This window comes from Lactuca sativa, chromosome 8 (genome assembly GCF_002870075.4).
Source record: "Lactuca sativa cultivar Salinas chromosome 8, Lsat_Salinas_v11, whole genome shotgun sequence".
NCBI lineage: Eukaryota > Viridiplantae > Streptophyta > Magnoliopsida > Asterales > Asteraceae > Lactuca > Lactuca sativa.
In genome coordinates, this window is record NC_056630.2 from 42,832,830 (window position 1) to 42,849,503 (window position 16,674).

The window sequence follows — 16,674 nt, forward strand, 5'->3', positions numbered from 1 at the left end:
AATATCGGGTTGTCATAATTTCGCGTTTGGGCACAGTATCGATGCAGAGGTGGCACGTCATCACCTACGCCTCGAGGCTGCTTAAGCCTCACGAGGCGAACTACCAGACGCACGATCTGGAGTTAGGGGTGGTTGTTTTTTGCCCTCAAGATTTGGCGACACTACCTATATAGGGTTCGTTATACCACTTACACGGACCACAAAAGCTTGAGGTATCTCATGGATCAGCCAAATCTGAACATGCGGCAACGTCGGTGGCTAGATGTGGTGAACGATTACGACTGCAAGATCCTCTACCACCTATGGGAGGCCAATGTAGTGGCCAATGCGCTTATCCGCAAGGCAGCCTCGATCACAAACATTGGCTTGAGGATGACAATGGTGACTCCACTTCTTGAGAAGATCCGGGAGGCCCAGCAGGAGGTTATGAAGGAAGAACATCGAAAGAGGGAACGTATAGTGGGCCAGATTTCCTCCCTCTACTATGATAGCCGCGGGCTGTTGACCCTTCACCGCCGAGTGTGGGTTCCGTACGCAGGCGGTGTGCGCCAGATCCTGATGGAAGAGGCATACAAGTCCAGATTTTCCATCCATCCCGGGGCGACAAAGATGTATAGAGATCTTCGTCCTGATTACTAGTGGCCCTGCATGAAGCGGGATGTAGCCTAGTATGTTGAGAGATGCATGCCCTGCAGGAAGGTCAAGGCAGAGCACCAGAGGCCTCACGGCAAGACGCGGCAGTTGGATATCCCTGTGTGGAAGTGGGAGGATGTTACTATGGATTTCATCACGAAGCTTCCTAGGAACGCACAGGGAGTGGATTCGATTTAGGTCATCGTGGATCGGTTGACCAAGAGTTCCCATTTCATTCCGATCCAGGAGAGCATTTCGGTCAAGAAGCTGGTTGACATCTACATTAGGGAGGTAGTAGCTCGACACAGAGTGCCAGTCTGCCTGATTTCTGACAGAGATGTACGGTTCACTTCCAGATTCTAGAAGAAGTTTCATGACGATTTGGGTACTCGTCTGCACTTTAGCACGACTTTTCACCCACAAACGAATGGTCATGGCGAGCGTACCATCCAGAATCTGGAGGATATGCTGCAGGCATGCGTCCTAGACTTTGGTGGTAGCTGGGATACCTACCTTCCCTTGGCAGAGTTTACCTACAATAATGGCTACCACATGAGTATCGACCATCCTCCCTTCGAGATATATGGGAGGAGGTGCAGAACCCCGATATGTTAGGGTGAGGTGGGGCAGAGGGTCATAGGGAGTACCAAAGTGATACTCAAGATGACAGAGAAGATCCAGCAAGTCCAGAGTGGGCTTCAGAATAAAAATACTCTTTCATGCCTTGTAGTGGTATGTCACATTGACCGGACCACGTAATATATTTTTTTCAAGCTCATGAATAAAAATACTCTTTCATGCCTTGTGGAGGTATGTCACATTGACCGGACCACGCAATATATTATGACTTTGTGTGTGTGATTTTTTCTTTTTTATTACTAACAGATACCTTTGAATTTTTTTTAAGTATAGTAAGTATATTTGTCTAAGAACTCGTGTATCACTTTTGTAGTATGTTGGATTGATTACGATACATAATGATATAATTAATACATATGTTACAGCTGAATAGATCCGTAACCACAAAAGTATAACACAACATACTTTTGTAATTAACTAAATGTGCAAAACAAACCACCTAAAGTTTGTGTAAAGTTAAGTGAGCTCCAAACTGAGGTTGTAGAGTAATTATAGTATGTGGAGCATGTGAGTACGATGGAGACAACTCAAAAGAAAAGCCTTGTAAAATCATAGCAAGTGCCATTTTTGCTTCTAACATAGCAAAATTTTGGCCAATACATATACGAGGGCCACCTCCAAATGGTAGATATGTGGCTTGGCCCTTGGTCACCTTTGACACACCTTCAGAAAATCTTTCAGGCTTAAACTCGTTCGCATCATCACCCCACATATCTTTGTCATGGTGCATAAACAATGTGTTTAGTTGGATAAGGGTTCCTGCTAGTAAGGTTAACTTACCTAATTTGGTATCTTCATGTATCAGTCGTCTTAACATTACTGCTGGTGGATATAGTCTAAGAACCTCATTGAAAATCATGTTAATCTGCAAAATGAGATGATTAAGATACAAAATAAGTAAGAACTTTCGCGTATTACTAAATTTATAATTAATATAGATAAACTTACAACTTTTAGGTGACTTAACCCATCAATATCTGGTCTTTTATCTCCAAAGACATGTAAAACTTCTTCTCTAGCACGTGTTTGCCAATCTGTGTGTTGACCTAATAAAATCATTGTCCAAACAAGCATATTTCCTGTTGTCTCTTGTCCTGCAAAGTAGAAAAGCTTGCATTCTTCGATTACTTCCTCAATGCTTAATCCAAAATTGCTACTCCCTTGTTGTTTGATTTCTTTGTAATTGGAATCCAAAAGAATGCCCAAAAGGTCATCATTAATAGTTTCTCCAGCTTTCATCGCAACAACTCGTTTATCAATAATGCTCTTTATTGAGGCCTTCACTTCGCGGTCAATCTCTTTCATCCTCTTGTTGTCTTTTGTCGGCAAAAATCTATAAAATCTTATTAGATTACCATAAAATACCAAAATGTAGTAATTGTCCGTACCGACTTAACGACCAAATGATACATCACTCCACAAGTTAAAGTGTTATGTTTTAATTTGCATAAGATTATTAATTTTCTTAGGGAGAAGTAAGTTGCCATGTCACAAATAGTAACAAACTATTTTGTTACAAAACAATTTATTTTTAAAAAAAAAATACTATCACAAGATAAGCAATTAGAAACACGTTCACAAAGTACTATCAAAAGAAAAGTATTGTGAACAAAACGTCCTGTTACTTACCTATGTTACTTACCTTATGTTAGTACTTTCTAAAAATAATGGTATTTTGTAAATAAACAAACTATATACTTTGTTATCTATTTAAGATGTTAACTCTTTAAAATGTCGTTTTGAAATGTATTCACCTTGATCCTGGAATGTAAACCGACTGTGCAGCCTTTATAATCAGCTCGGCTTGTTCTCTTTGAAATTCAAAAATCTTTCTCCCTTCCTCAAAACTACTACCAAATGCTGTACGTGAAATTACATCACTTGTAAAGGTTTGTAGATGAGGCCACACATCCACTTCATACGAGCTTTCTTTGGTTACCAGTTTCCCCCATTTGTCGATCATCTCACTGCAGCTCACATAAAATGCAGGTACCATATGCTGCCAAAAAAGCACAAATACACCCACATGAGGTTTTCAGAGACATATATAAGATACGTAGTGAATTGAAAAGGAGAAAAAAAACAGCTTTAAGAAACCTTAAGCTTCTCGACATGGAATGCTGGGTTGATGATTTTTCTATGTTTAATCCATTGATCAGCTTCTGCATCAATTAATCCTCTTGCTAGCAACTTTGTTAATGGATTTCCTCCCCTTGGCTTTTGAAACTGATAATAGTTAGCCAAGATTTCCCGTATCATTGTTGGTTCAGATATGTGCACCAAAGGTTTTGTCCCCATCCATGTGAAGCAACTCTTACCTAAATAATTAGGACAAAGACCCAACAAAAAAAAATTAACATACGCGTTTTAGATACTACTTTTCCAAGGAATATGCAAAAAACTAAAACATTCGAATACAGACAAAAATGTTAAAGGTATCTACAGAAGATTAAAAATTTGATCTCATATAATCACTAATTAGGTACGCAAATATTCACATTAGAATACATGTATTCTTTCATTAATCAAGACAGCGTGATAACTATCATTTTATTACACACCATAACGAGAAACATACCTTTTTTTTTTTACTTTTTATGCAGTGGGTGTTTAATTACCATTTGCATAGTTGTGAACATGTTTGTTCACGTGGTTTTGAATAAACAATGATGTGTCAAAATCTCGTTATGTTTAAGTTCTTAGAAATTAGTGGGCTTTAATTTACTTGCATCTTAGAAAATTTGTCATATGACATCCTAGAAAATTTATCACATGATCAGTAACAAAAGAAGTGGGTTTTAATTGCTTCTAAGATTTTTTATTAAGGTATATGTGTTTTTTTTAACGGCAAGACTGTTATTAAGTTACATGTGTATATCAACATTATATAACTATATCGACTATTTTTGTATAGGAAACAATAAAAATATATATGTAGAACTCGACAACCAAAAAAAGGACGTAATTACTGTCATAATTAAACATAACTTAACAGAATTAAAAAAAACTCAAGGCATACCATAAGTAGAGATTGACTTATGGATGAAGGGCAAGACACGAGGAGCTATATCGTGAGTTAGATTCATGGGTTTCGATTTGGCATCCCTTCTCATCTGCACCATTTCTTTCAAATCTCCGAAAACGAAGGTATAGGAGCTACCCTTGAGACCTTGATCTCTTAGAAATTTTTCTATCTTTTTTGGTTTAAACCACAACCAGTTCGAAATCCTCCAAATATATAACCCCAAGATTGCTGCTACTCCAAGAACGCAAAGAACTGCACTTGCTTCCATCCCTCGTGATTAGGAAAAACCAGTGATATTTTGAAACTTGTGGTGGTGATAAGAAAGAGAGAGGTATTTATCATTGTGCAATGTTCAGTGTACGTCCTTATGGTTTGAGAAATTGATGGTTATGATCCATGTGTAATAGTGTATTTTATTGTTGTCTATCACATGATTGTTGTAGGATGTAAATAGTATAAATGTATAATATAAGCAAATAATAGTAAAAAGAAAATTCCTTGATTCTTAAAAGAGTAGCATCTTGTGAAAATGGAATATGACGTTTGAGAGTATTGGTGAAAAAAAAGGATAAAAATAGTAGGCTGTTTAAGTTGGAATTACTTTGGATTGAGGGTGAGTTATGTAAAAATCTTTATATCCAAATTCCCAATAGCTTTACATTTTACGGCAATAATTCCTTTCGTATACCACCTTCGATATGAAATGATAGATAATTTAACAAAAATGAGGTTAAAAATTAAATAATTAAAAATATAAGATAACCTTTATAAACCAAAACCGAGAAGCCTTATATGTCATAATCTATCTTACTAAAACTTTATAATACTTTTGATAAACAAATAGGCAAATTTTGTTTTTTTTCTAAAAGGAGTATGTCGATACTTTCAGATAACATGATTAAAGGTGAAATAATTTGGACCTTTCCTCCCAAACACCTTCTAGAAAACCTGGTCTTTTTCTTGTCCACACACACATCTTGTCTCTATGTTGGAGTTCAATTTGGTCTTTTCTTTTTCTTATACCCTTTCAATTTTGTATGTAAAACAAATAGTCATTAAAGAAGACGGGACATTTTCCAATGAATTCCATTCCTTCTCAATTACGAAACATACATAGGGATTACACCATAAGGGGACGGCCGAGATATACAAGGGTATATAAAGAACCACTCCGTTGATTTAAGAGGTCATGTGCAAAGATTCAAAAATGAGTCTCTAAATATATATTTTTTTACTTATAACCGAAATTCATCAATACTAGTATAATTGTTATAACAATAATCAAAAACAAAAGAACGGTAACATAAAGAACCGTAACATAATAGATAATCTTATATAGCTATAGGAATTAAGAGGCTCTCATAGTATTCATAAAAATAAAGTTGTTCATTAACTTTTAACAGTCTATTAATATATTGTTTCCATAGATAGCATTGAATAAAAACTAGAAAATAAAAACAGTAACATAAACTGTAGAAGGCTAGACTTTAATTTGTACCAATGTTGGAAGCTTGGATCTGATCAACATTGACTATTGATAAATCGGTGGATTGGGCGATTGGTGTATGTATAAATTTGAAAGAAAGATGTATGTATAGACAATTGTGAAATTTATATTGGAATTGATACTATTTTGACTTTTGAGGTCCTTTGTAGATTGCCAAACAAACCTCCAACAATGTTAACAATTGATACCAAAGGGCTTTTAGCCCAATATCAGATATTGTTATTCCTTTTGAGGTTGAGAGTTCAAGTCTCACAATATACATAGGTGGAATAATTTAGGTATAGTTTAGTATATTTGTGGTTTAAAAAAAGTAATGATTGATGACTTAGGAATAATTATATAAATATATTAGTACACATGTAACTTTAGGAATAATGAATTTTACACATTTTAGGTTTTGGCCACAATAATTTAGGAAGGTTGATAGTTTTGGTCCTCTGCTTAGGTTTGGATATGTCGGTGTTTTAATCGGTCTACTCACCAATAACAACCGGACTTCCAGGTAAATTGTTTATTTATTTAATTGGAGGACTACTGAGCAACTCGACGAGTTGGTGCTACAACTCATCGAGTAGGGGCGCGTTGTGCCACGTGGATTAATGATCTACTTGATGAGTTCGAGAGTCGACTCGCCGAGTAGACGTTGTGAAGAGAAACCATAAATCCCCGGGTTTGGGGCTTATTTAAGGGCACTTATAGCCTTATTTGTGGCTCATCAGTTGCTTGCTTTCACTGAGAGAAACCCTGATTTCCCTTTGAGCTAATAGAGAGAATGTGTGAGCTAATATTGAGTATCTTGGTGCATCTTTGGAAGAGAAGAGAAGGATTTCAAGCAACGAACGAGAGGAGGCTGTTAGATCTGTTGTTATTCATCCACTTGGTTGGTGATGGGGCGGTAGGGGCGGTGATGGCATGGACAACCACAGTTTCTTGCTTCTTAGCCGAGTCTTGAGCGGGTTGACCCTTTTTCTTATTCCCGGACTTCCACTTGTTGTCTCCCCGCTTTGGTTGTTCAGGTGTGGGGGTCATAATGCCTTGACGAATTCCCTGGTCGACAAGAGTTTGTGCCAGACGCTTGGCACTGTCGAAGGTGCTAGGGTTGGCAGATATGACCATTCCCTGGATCTGAGAGGATAATCCCCAAGTGTAACGTTCCACTTTCTTGGCCTTTAGGGTGACCATTCCAGGGCACAGAGTTGACAGCTCGTTAAATTGAGAAGTGTAGGTGGCAATGTCTGAACCCTTCATGGCATGTTCCAACAGCTCTTGTTCCAATTTCTGCATCTCACTCCTCGGACAGTATTCCTCGAGCATCATCGCTTTCAGGTCCTCCCAACTCATAGCTTTGGCAACGGCTAGAGTGAAAGTTTTAACATGGCTGTTCCACCACGACAAGGTTGAGTCCGCAAATATACATGCAGCATATTTGACCTTAAACTCATCCGGGCATGCAAAGATTTCGAATGTGGACTCGCTCTTTTCAAACCATCTTGTTAGAGTCATGACTCCACCATCGCGATGGTTGGTCCTGGTCTTGCAGTTCATAAATTCTTTGTAGGAGCACAATCGTTGGTGCCATTGGTTTTTGCTTTGATTGGAACTGTTAGTTTTGTTTCCACTTCCGTTGTTGTTACTACTAATTTAGGCCACGACGGCAGCCACAGTAGTTGTTACTGCAACCTAGAACACTTTAGCGTCCATCTGTGGGGGTGGTGGCGGTAGTGGGGTTGTTGGTGTGTTGTTCTTGCGCCTATTCGACTTCTTTGGTGGCATACTTCTGCCATAAAGTTTAAAGGTGGAATGACAATAAGTTTGGGAAGAGTTATGAATCGGGCATTACCGTAATAAAAATGCCTTGTTTTGTATATTTATCAAGTCTAGTTGCTATTGAAATTTGCAAGCAATTCACAATGAAATTTACTATAGCGAGTAAAAAATTGTATAACAAATAGCAACACCCAATGAAATAAAATTTGTGCCCATTTCATTGATAATATAGTGCTAGTACATAGTTTTGTGAAAATTAACCTTTAAGAAGGTCTACATAAAAGAGTAGCACCAACACTTACTCGTACATAAAAGCAAGATATGAGTAGTATAAATTCTACTCATGGTGGGTGGTCTTGTGTGAGCCGTGGGACGAAGTCGTGGAGGCTTGCATCTCTGCTATCCGACGTTCAGCTGCAATCACCCTCTCCTCGAGGGCTGAGTGCCTCTCCTAGTACTCTCTCACTTCCACTCACGTAGTGGTAAGGTCCTCATGGAGAGCGTCAATGACGTGACATGTCTAGGCGTAGTCCCTCTCAAGCCATCGGGTCCATGCGTCAGTGGCCTCAACAGCGGCCCCTAGCTTCGTGATCTGATTTGCCGACGCCCTAGTATGATCCTCGAGGTGCGAGATGCGCTGAACCATGACAGGAAGGGCCCTGTCTGTCAGACCCCCGTAGCTGAGGTTATAAAAACCTCGCTCCATTCCGTAGGGGGAACGTTGGCATTATTGTCGGTTCCATCTCTCCAAGTCTTCTGCCCAGCGGGGCGTAGGACCCTAGTAGCCTAGTCGGTGTGTGGGAACCCTGGCGATGTAAGGAGGGTTAATGACCTCCTCCTCGTCTTCTTCCTCCTATGGGTCCTCCTCGGGATCATCCTTTTCCTCCACTAGCTCCTCAAGATCCTCTTCGGGGTCCTCCTCAATCCGCCCACCATTTCCCTGGTTAGGGAAATAGGGGTCTCCAGGCATGTGAAATCCTGCCATGTCGTCTGTGCGAGAATATAGATATGAGAAATACATGAATGGTTTAGAATATTCAAAAATACTCCAATAGTATTTTTAATCTTTATGTTTGATTTTAGAGTTTCTTGGTGTATAGGGTTTGTAAGTTTTAGATTCTTTGCCCACCACGACCATTCCTAAACACATATTAGTCATATCTTGCATAAATATAGTTGATCAGACTATATTTATCCAAGATATGAGTACATAACTGTCTAGGCTTAACCGTAGTGTTTAACTCCTCTTAATACTTTTAAATGGTTCTTATTATGACACTGTTTCTAGTATGTATGTATGTATGTATGTATGTATGTATGTATGTATGTATGTGTGTGTGTATGTATGTATGTATGTATACTTTTTATGAAAATACAATTATATTTTAAAAGTATACTTCTTAGTCAAAGTGTTTTAGCCTCATTGTATTTATAGATGTATATTTTATGTGGGTTGATATACTTACTTCACTATAAACAATGCTCTGATACCAATCTGTCACACCCTCGAACCAGAAACGGTGGATACGTCTGGGGGCAGATGACGTCATTGTACAATATAAAAACAATTGAATATAAATGAATCAAAGGCATACAACCATCATATTTATAATTTAAAAGTTTACATTGTATTCAAACATTGTTTGCTTAATATCAAATATGTATACAAAAATAATAACATGATGTGATGATGCCTCATCCTCCAAAAATGCTTGGATTACCTGTTTCCTGATTTCCTAAGAACACAAATGATTTTGAAAAGTGTCAACAATTAAGTTGGTGAGTTCATAAGCATTTTGTATGAGAAGGATCTTGTAACTGTTTCATGTAAAATGATAGTGTATACTTCCAGAAAATCCAATAGTTTCTTTAAAAATGAGTTGTAAGTCTTGAATCCCAAGACTAAAGATGTAAGTAGTGTTGTACTGAAAAATGATGTTGTAAAGTTTTATCTTTATATAAAACTACTTGAATGTGTGTTAACCCGTAAATCAAATGTTTTTTAATACCCTATGTGAGTTATTATAACCATACTAATGCGACTAGTTGGCCTACTACGACGTTCTACAGGCGTCAGAACTGTTATGATATTTGTCACCCTAGACTGGCCAATCTAACTATATTTAATAGCTCAGGTGCAGGGTTGTTAATCCCGTATAGATCTATACAGAAGTGTCACACTCTCCCTACAAGAGACTTTGGTTGTAATGCAGGACCTAATGTGTACCCTGGTAGGTACGGTGAAGCCAAATGTCTCGCAACCAGTATCAACCGATATACGTGAACTGAAACCCCCTTTTTCTTGTAGATGAAATAATTATACCTTTAAATAATTATATGTTTCTTCCGAAATAAAAATGTGGTGTTTGTGCTTCACAAGCTATATCAACTATTGTTTATCATGTTTGTTTTGAAAAACATTTATAAAATCATTTATATAAATACATAGTAATTATCTTGTCTAGTTTCAAAATGTAAGGTGAAACATCATATTTTTGGGTTGTAACCCACAAAATAGTGAAATAATTAGAATGTACTCATTTTTGTTAGAAAATATATATTTTGGTAAAAAAAAAAAAAAAAAACCTCAAAAACCATATAGTTTTACAATCATAATTTTTCTTATGATTTTATAACATAGATTATGTTTTGTTTTTGTTAGTTTTTCATTTCAAAACTAAAATATCACAAATATTTGTATAAAAGATAGTGATAACCATATCTCATGCAAATACTGTTTTATTTTCACATAGTAATAGATCATGCAAATGTTGATGTTAAAAAATTAACTTTACTTGTATCCCCCTCCCCCCCTCTCCCCCTAAAAACATGAAAAACTAAAAAATGTGGAGGTATGAACTCACCTTGAGTATGGTTGTGGGTTGTTTGAGGAAATGATGTGAAGATTTCCAAGCCTAAACACTTGAATGTGGTTGATTAACTTCCTTGGAAAGGGTATTATCCTAAGAGTTTTAACACATAATAATGTGTGTAAATAGGATGAAACTTACATGAAAGTGTATAAAAACACTAGATTTCGAAGAAACACTTACCAAATCTCTAAGGACAAAATTGAAGAATTAACTCTTGAAAATCTTGCACTTGTTCTTTGAGAGAAAGAATGAAGGAAAATGAAAGGAGTTAAAGAATGTGATGTGGTGGGGTTTGTGGGTGTTTATTGTCGTATATAAAGAGGAAAGGATGACATGATATTTGTCTAGTTAACTGTTGGTTAATAACATTGATATATGTTGGGTATAGTTTTGTATTGGAAAGGAGGAAACATCTAAATCACAAAGTTAACTTTCCTTATTTACTTTCCCCACCAAGAACCCATTGAAATCCCCTTAGTATGACCGAAATCACATGTGATTTCGGTCTAAGGAGGATTTCAGTCTAGGGGTCTTTTGGTTCTAGCATGTTTTTGGTTCTAAGTCTTCCCAACATGGTGTTTTCGGTTGGGTATCACCCATTAAATGGTGATTTCGGTCCTATAGGTCTTTAACATGGGATTTCTGTTTTAGTGTTACCCACTAAAGGGTGATTTCGGTTCTAGGCAAACCGAAATCACTAGGTTGGTGGGGTACTAGGCCGAAAACTATAAAGAAAATTTTTAATTCATGATTTATGCTCCAACTATTTCACTTGTCTTGACTTGCTATAACTTGTTGACTTTTAAAGGTTTATTACGAACATAGTTTTCAAAGTATATATACATATTTACTTATATAAATGATCCCCTTTTGGCTTTCACAGTCTTATTGCAACAATATTACGTTGTGAATTCACTTGTACACAGTTACAATTTAGACCTTGCTTGTTCTAAAATTTTCCAGTTTTCACATACAACAAATAAATAAGTGGTTATATCTAACAATTAAACTTTATAATTTGAGTCTATTATTAAGGCTTAATAATAAAAAGGTCCCAACTTTTATTCACAAAAGAAAGGTTTTTTTAGAAAAAAAATGCATAACTATCATAAAGAAAAAGGGCATGCAAGGTTCATTCAGACAAGAAATTGCTAAAGAAACCTTTAAAAAAGTTCATAACTATCAAGTTTTCTTTTCTATTAAAAAGATGGATACCAAGGAGCATCCAGCTAATATGCTGAAAAAGACGGTGCCCACCTAGAAATTCAAGCATTGCTCGGGCTCGGTAAATATTAATTAGTAGGAAATATGTCCTTTTGGGAAAAATGGCATGAGGGAGTGAACATTCTTGGTTTTTGGGATTTGAAATATACTCAAATCAATGGTATATATTGTTAAATGTGACTTGAGAATTGATGATTTGAATGAATATTGACCCGACTAAACAAAGTAAATAAACTCGGCACCTTGCGTTAATCTGTGTAGTTGGGTATAACCTTACTCTAGTTAGGTTTACATTTGTACATTGCATGTAGAATACGGTTGATATCTATTATCTAGGGTTTTAATTGTATTATCGATTTCAAGTTCATGAATAAGAACACTCTCTCATGCCATGTAGACATATGTCACATTGATCGAACCACATAAAATAGTGTGACTTTGTGTGTGTGATTTATTATTGTTTATTACTAACAAATACATTTGATTTTTTTAGTATAGTAAACAATATTGTCTTAGAACTAGTGTATCCATTTGCATTATGCATGATTGATTACAATACATAATGATATAAATAATACATATGTTACAGTTGAATAGATCTGTAACCACAAAAGTATAATACAACATAGTTTTATTAACTAAAATATGTGAAACAAACCACCTAAAGTCTGTGTAAAATCAAGTGAGCACCAAACTGAGGTTGTAGAGTGATTATAGTATGTGGAGCATGTGAGTACGATGGAGATAGCTCAAAAGAAAAGCCTTGTAAAATCATAGCAAGTGCCATTTTTGATTCTAGCATAGCAAAATTCTGGCCAATACATATACGAGGGCCACCTCCAAATGGTAGATATGTAGATTGACCCTTGGTCACCTTTGACACACCTTCAGAAAATCTCTCAGGATTAAATTCGTTCACATCTTCACCCCACATATCTTTGTCATGGTGCATAAACAATGTGTTTAGTTGGATAAGGGTTCCTGCTGGTAAGGTTAACTTACCTAATTTGGTATCTTCATGTATCAGTCGTCTTAACATTACTGCTGGTGGATATAGTCTAAGAACCTCATTGAAAATCATGTTAATCTGCAAAATGAGATGATTAAGATACAAAAGAAATAAGAACTTTGGCATATTAGTAAATTTATAATTAATATGGACAAACTTACAACTTTTAAGTGACTTAACCCATCAATATCTAGTCTTTTATCTCCTAAGACATGTAAGACTTCTTCTCTAGCACGTGTTTGCCAATCTGTGTGTTGACCTAATAAAATCATTGTCCAAACAATCATATTTCCCGTTGTCTCTTGTCCTGCAAAGTAGAAAAGTTTGCATTCTTCGATTACTTCCTCAATGCTTAATCCAAAATTGCTACTCCCTTGTTGTTTGATTTCTTTGTAATTGGAATCCAAAAGAATACCCAAAAGGTCATCATTAATAGTTTCTCCAGCTTTCATTGCAACCACTCGTTTATCAATAATGCTCTTTATTGAAGCCTTCACCTCACGGTCAATATATTTCAACCTCTTGTTGTCTTTTGTTGGCAAAAATCTATAAAATCTTATTTGATTACCATAAAATACCAAAATGTAGTGATTGTACCGATCTAACCACCAAATAATATATCACCACACATGTAAAAGTGTTATGATTAAATATGCATGCTATTAGTTTACTTAGGGAGAAATAAGTTGCCATGACACAAATAGTAACAAACTATTTTTTAACAATACAGGTTATTTAAATAAAACAAAATCAGAAGATAAGCAGTTAGAACAATACGTTCGCAAAATACTATCGAAAGAAAAGTATTTTATGAACAAAAAGACCTCATTACATACATTCTATTAGTACTTTCTAAAATTAATTTTATTTTGAAAATAAACAAATTATATATAGTTGGTTATCTATTTAAGACATTAACCCTTTTAAAATGTTGTTTTGAAAAGTATTAATTACCTTGATCCTGGAATGAAAATCGACTGTATACCCTTTATAATCAACTCAGCTTGTTCTTTTTGAAATTCAAAAATCTTTTTTCCTTCCTCAAAACTACTACCAAATGATGTACGTGAAATTACATCACTTGAAAAGGTTTGTAGATGAGGCCACACATCCACTTCACACGAGCTTTCTTTGGTTACCAGTTTCCCCCATTTTTCGATCATCTCACTGCAGCTCAAATAAAATGCAGGTACCATATGCTGCCAAAAAAACACAAATTCACCCACATGATGTTTGTTTTCATATATATATATATATATATATATATATATATATATATATATATATATATATATATATATATATATATATATATATATGTTACATAGTGTATTGAAAAGGAGAAAAATGAAGTTTTAAGAAACCTTAAGCTTCTCGACATGGAATGCGGGGTTGATGATTTTTCTATGTTTAATCCATTGGTCACCTTCTGAATTGATTAATCCTCTTGGTAGCAACTTTGTTAACGGATGTCTACCCCATGGCTTTTGAAATTGATAATAGTTCGCCAAAATTTCCCGTATCATAGTTGGTTCAAATATGTGCACCATAGGTTTTGTCCCCATCCATGTGAAGCAAATCTTACCTATAAATTAAGACAAAAACCCAACAAAAGAACACTGACACACGTTTTACATACTACTTTTTCAAAGAATATGCAAAAATCTAAAACATTACAATGAGGACAAAAATGTTAGGGAATCATCAAAATATATATAAAAAATAATAACTTTGGATATGCCATGCATGGTACCACATTTTTTTATCAATTTATTGCTTTCAATAGTATGCAAATTATGAATCAGTGATCGACAATGATATGCAATCTCCTATTTTGAATACACAAACTCAACAACCTCAACTTTGGATATCTCATGCGTGGCACCACATTTTTCATTAATTTATTATCTTTGCTGGTTTTGAGGTAAATACAGTAGATGATTTTGTGTATCATAGGTTAAGTGGGAATAAATTTATCTTTATGGTTTTGGGCAGATATCTATGCAACCCATGTTTGGATCATAAGAAAGCAGCCAAATAGATTTTGAGGTATCTATATATAAAAAAGGGCTATATGCTCAACTATAGGAAATCAAATGTTTTGCAGACCATTTTTATTAAAAATTTGATTTTATTAGATGCCAAAATGGTTAGCGATCCATATCGGGATACTGTTACATTTTAGCATGATGAGTCATTTCATGGACAGACTTCGGTAGCTTCTTCCATAATGGCAACATAATTTGTAGCACAGAATATGTTTGTGGAAATTTGTTACGAGGCTACACGTTATTGGTATTGAAAGACCACTAAAGTTATGATAATAAGGCAGCAATGTTATATTCCAACAACAAAAGTTCTATTAAGTCAAAGAATATTGACATCAAGTTTCCTTTTGTTAACACAATAGTGCAAAATGGAAATATATATAGCATATAAAACAAACTCCATTAAAGTTGATTCGCTCGTAAATAGATTACCTCCTTAGGTATTTCATGAGCATACTACACACCTTGGTGTGATATTTAGTTTTAGTGAGAGTTTTATGGTGCTTTATGCTTTCTTTAAGAACAATTATGTTTTTCTATACATAATTAAGAATTCGGTTAACTTCATTATTAGTTGCACTCATTTGAAGTTTGATCTCACTTCAAACTAAAGAGGAACTCATTGGAAATCTATTTAGATTTTAAAACAACACATCATGTTTAATCCATGTCGTTAGTTTTATATTTATATGTGACCATTGATGGATTTAGCTACGTAAATTCTAATGAATACCGCTTTGATCTTATACTATTATGATTACTGGACGATATTGTTTAAGGGTACCAATATTATGATAACATTCATTAATGTGTTTATATGGTTATGCATACATATATATATTTGTGGTCTAGTAGGAGATTGTTAGATAATAATGGGACCACTTTATATATATATATATATATATATATATATATATATATGTAATGTTATCATTAATTTCATTTATTATGATAATAATATAAATTGTTGATGGACCAATTTATAAAATATTTACTTATCTTGTGGGTTGAATTCCGAGTTTAACTCAAGATCTTCAAGATCTCTTTCATCTTTCACATTAGGGTATCTCTTTCTTTCTCTCTCTCTCTCTCTCTCTCTCTCTCTCTATATATATATATATATATATATATATATATATATGATGAAGAGCAGATCAATAGATACGGAAATACACAAAGAATATCATTTTTTTATTGATGAGGGTTATATAGAGTTTATTGAGATCAACCGGAAAACTCATTCTTCTCACAGATCCTGAAAACTCAATAGAATCACGTATGTAATAATCGTTCTTTTATGTTTAAGTTTTCTTTTAATTAGATCCGAGATTTAAGATCTAAAGTTAATGCTTTTGCGTTTATGTTTTGGTTTTCAAAATAACCAGCATTTTATTTTTAAGTAATTCTAAAGACATGAATTCAATTCCAAATACCCATGTTTTGAAAACCGTACCGGACCGGCCGGTACAACCAGTCCCGGAACCGGTTCTTAGAGGCCAAAATATTGTTCGTTATGTGAACTTGTTTTAACCGATGAAAACCAGTTAAACCGGTAAAAACCGGGAATTTCAAAAAAATATTTATTTTTTTATTTTTTGTAATTTTTATATAATTAAAACTAATAATGATTTAATTATAACATCATCTGGTTTTTAAGAGCGGTCCAACCAATTGGACCAATTAAACCATCAAACCAAGAAAACACTCAATTCAATCGAGAGTATGGTTTCCAAAACCTTACCAAATACACAAATGAATTGATTGAATTATACATGTCAGTCGGGAAATTTGACTAATATCCTTCCTAATAAATGAAAATAATTTTGCCACATGTCACTCTTTCATTAACTTGGACATATGTCATTTTTTGGTATTTTTGATAAAATATTTTTTCCATTTGTCATTTTCTTATTTTTTTAATCTTTTCTTAATTAACACATCATATTTAC

The 16,674-nt window shown here is 34.9% G+C and overlaps 2 protein-coding genes across 2 annotated transcripts in view; both read right to left on the reverse strand.

The window, feature by feature from the left end:
* Window positions 1-1,571: 1,571 nt before the first annotated feature.
* LOC111892730 (cytochrome P450 CYP72A219) lies at window positions 1,572-4,613 on the reverse strand. Its single transcript, XM_023888778.2, has 5 exons — window positions 4,292-4,613; window positions 3,370-3,590; window positions 3,027-3,271; window positions 2,221-2,605; window positions 1,572-2,137 (listed from the first exon to the last, which is right to left on the reverse strand). Exons 1-5 carry the CDS (start codon window positions 4,563-4,565, stop codon window positions 1,712-1,714), a joined length of 1,551 nt encoding a protein of 516 aa, XP_023744546.1. The 5' UTR covers window positions 4,566-4,613; the 3' UTR covers window positions 1,572-1,711.
* Window positions 4,614-12,192: 7,579 nt separating this feature from the next.
* Window positions 12,193-16,674, reverse strand: part of LOC111892715 (cytochrome P450 CYP72A219) — a 38,709-nt gene continuing 34,227 nt past the window's right edge. Inside the window, exons 2-5 of the mRNA XM_023888766.3 lie at window positions 14,042-14,262; window positions 13,632-13,876; window positions 12,839-13,223; window positions 12,193-12,755 (exon numbers count right to left, since the gene is read on the reverse strand). Of these exons, the coding sequence (XP_023744534.1) occupies window positions 12,330-12,755; window positions 12,839-13,223; window positions 13,632-13,876; window positions 14,042-14,262 (1,277 nt within the window). The 3' untranslated portion in view covers window positions 12,193-12,329. The remainder of the gene's footprint in view (window positions 12,756-12,838; window positions 13,224-13,631; window positions 13,877-14,041; window positions 14,263-16,674) is intronic.

What these genes read in the sequence shown, in the direction of transcription:
- LOC111892730 (XM_023888778.2), bottom strand. Translation starts at nt 4,565, where the DNA reads ATGGAAGCAAGTGCAGTTCTTTGCGTTCTTGGAGTAGCAGCAATCTTG. An exon ending in TAAGTCAATCTCTACTTATG is followed by an intron (nt 3,591 to 4,291) that starts GTATGCCTTGAG and finishes CTAATTATTTAG; the next exon opens with GTAAGAGTTGCTTCACATGG. An exon ending in TCCATGTCGAGAAGCTTAAG is followed by an intron (nt 3,272 to 3,369) that starts GTTTCTTAAAGC and finishes CTTTTTTGGCAG; the next exon opens with CATATGGTACCTGCATTTTA.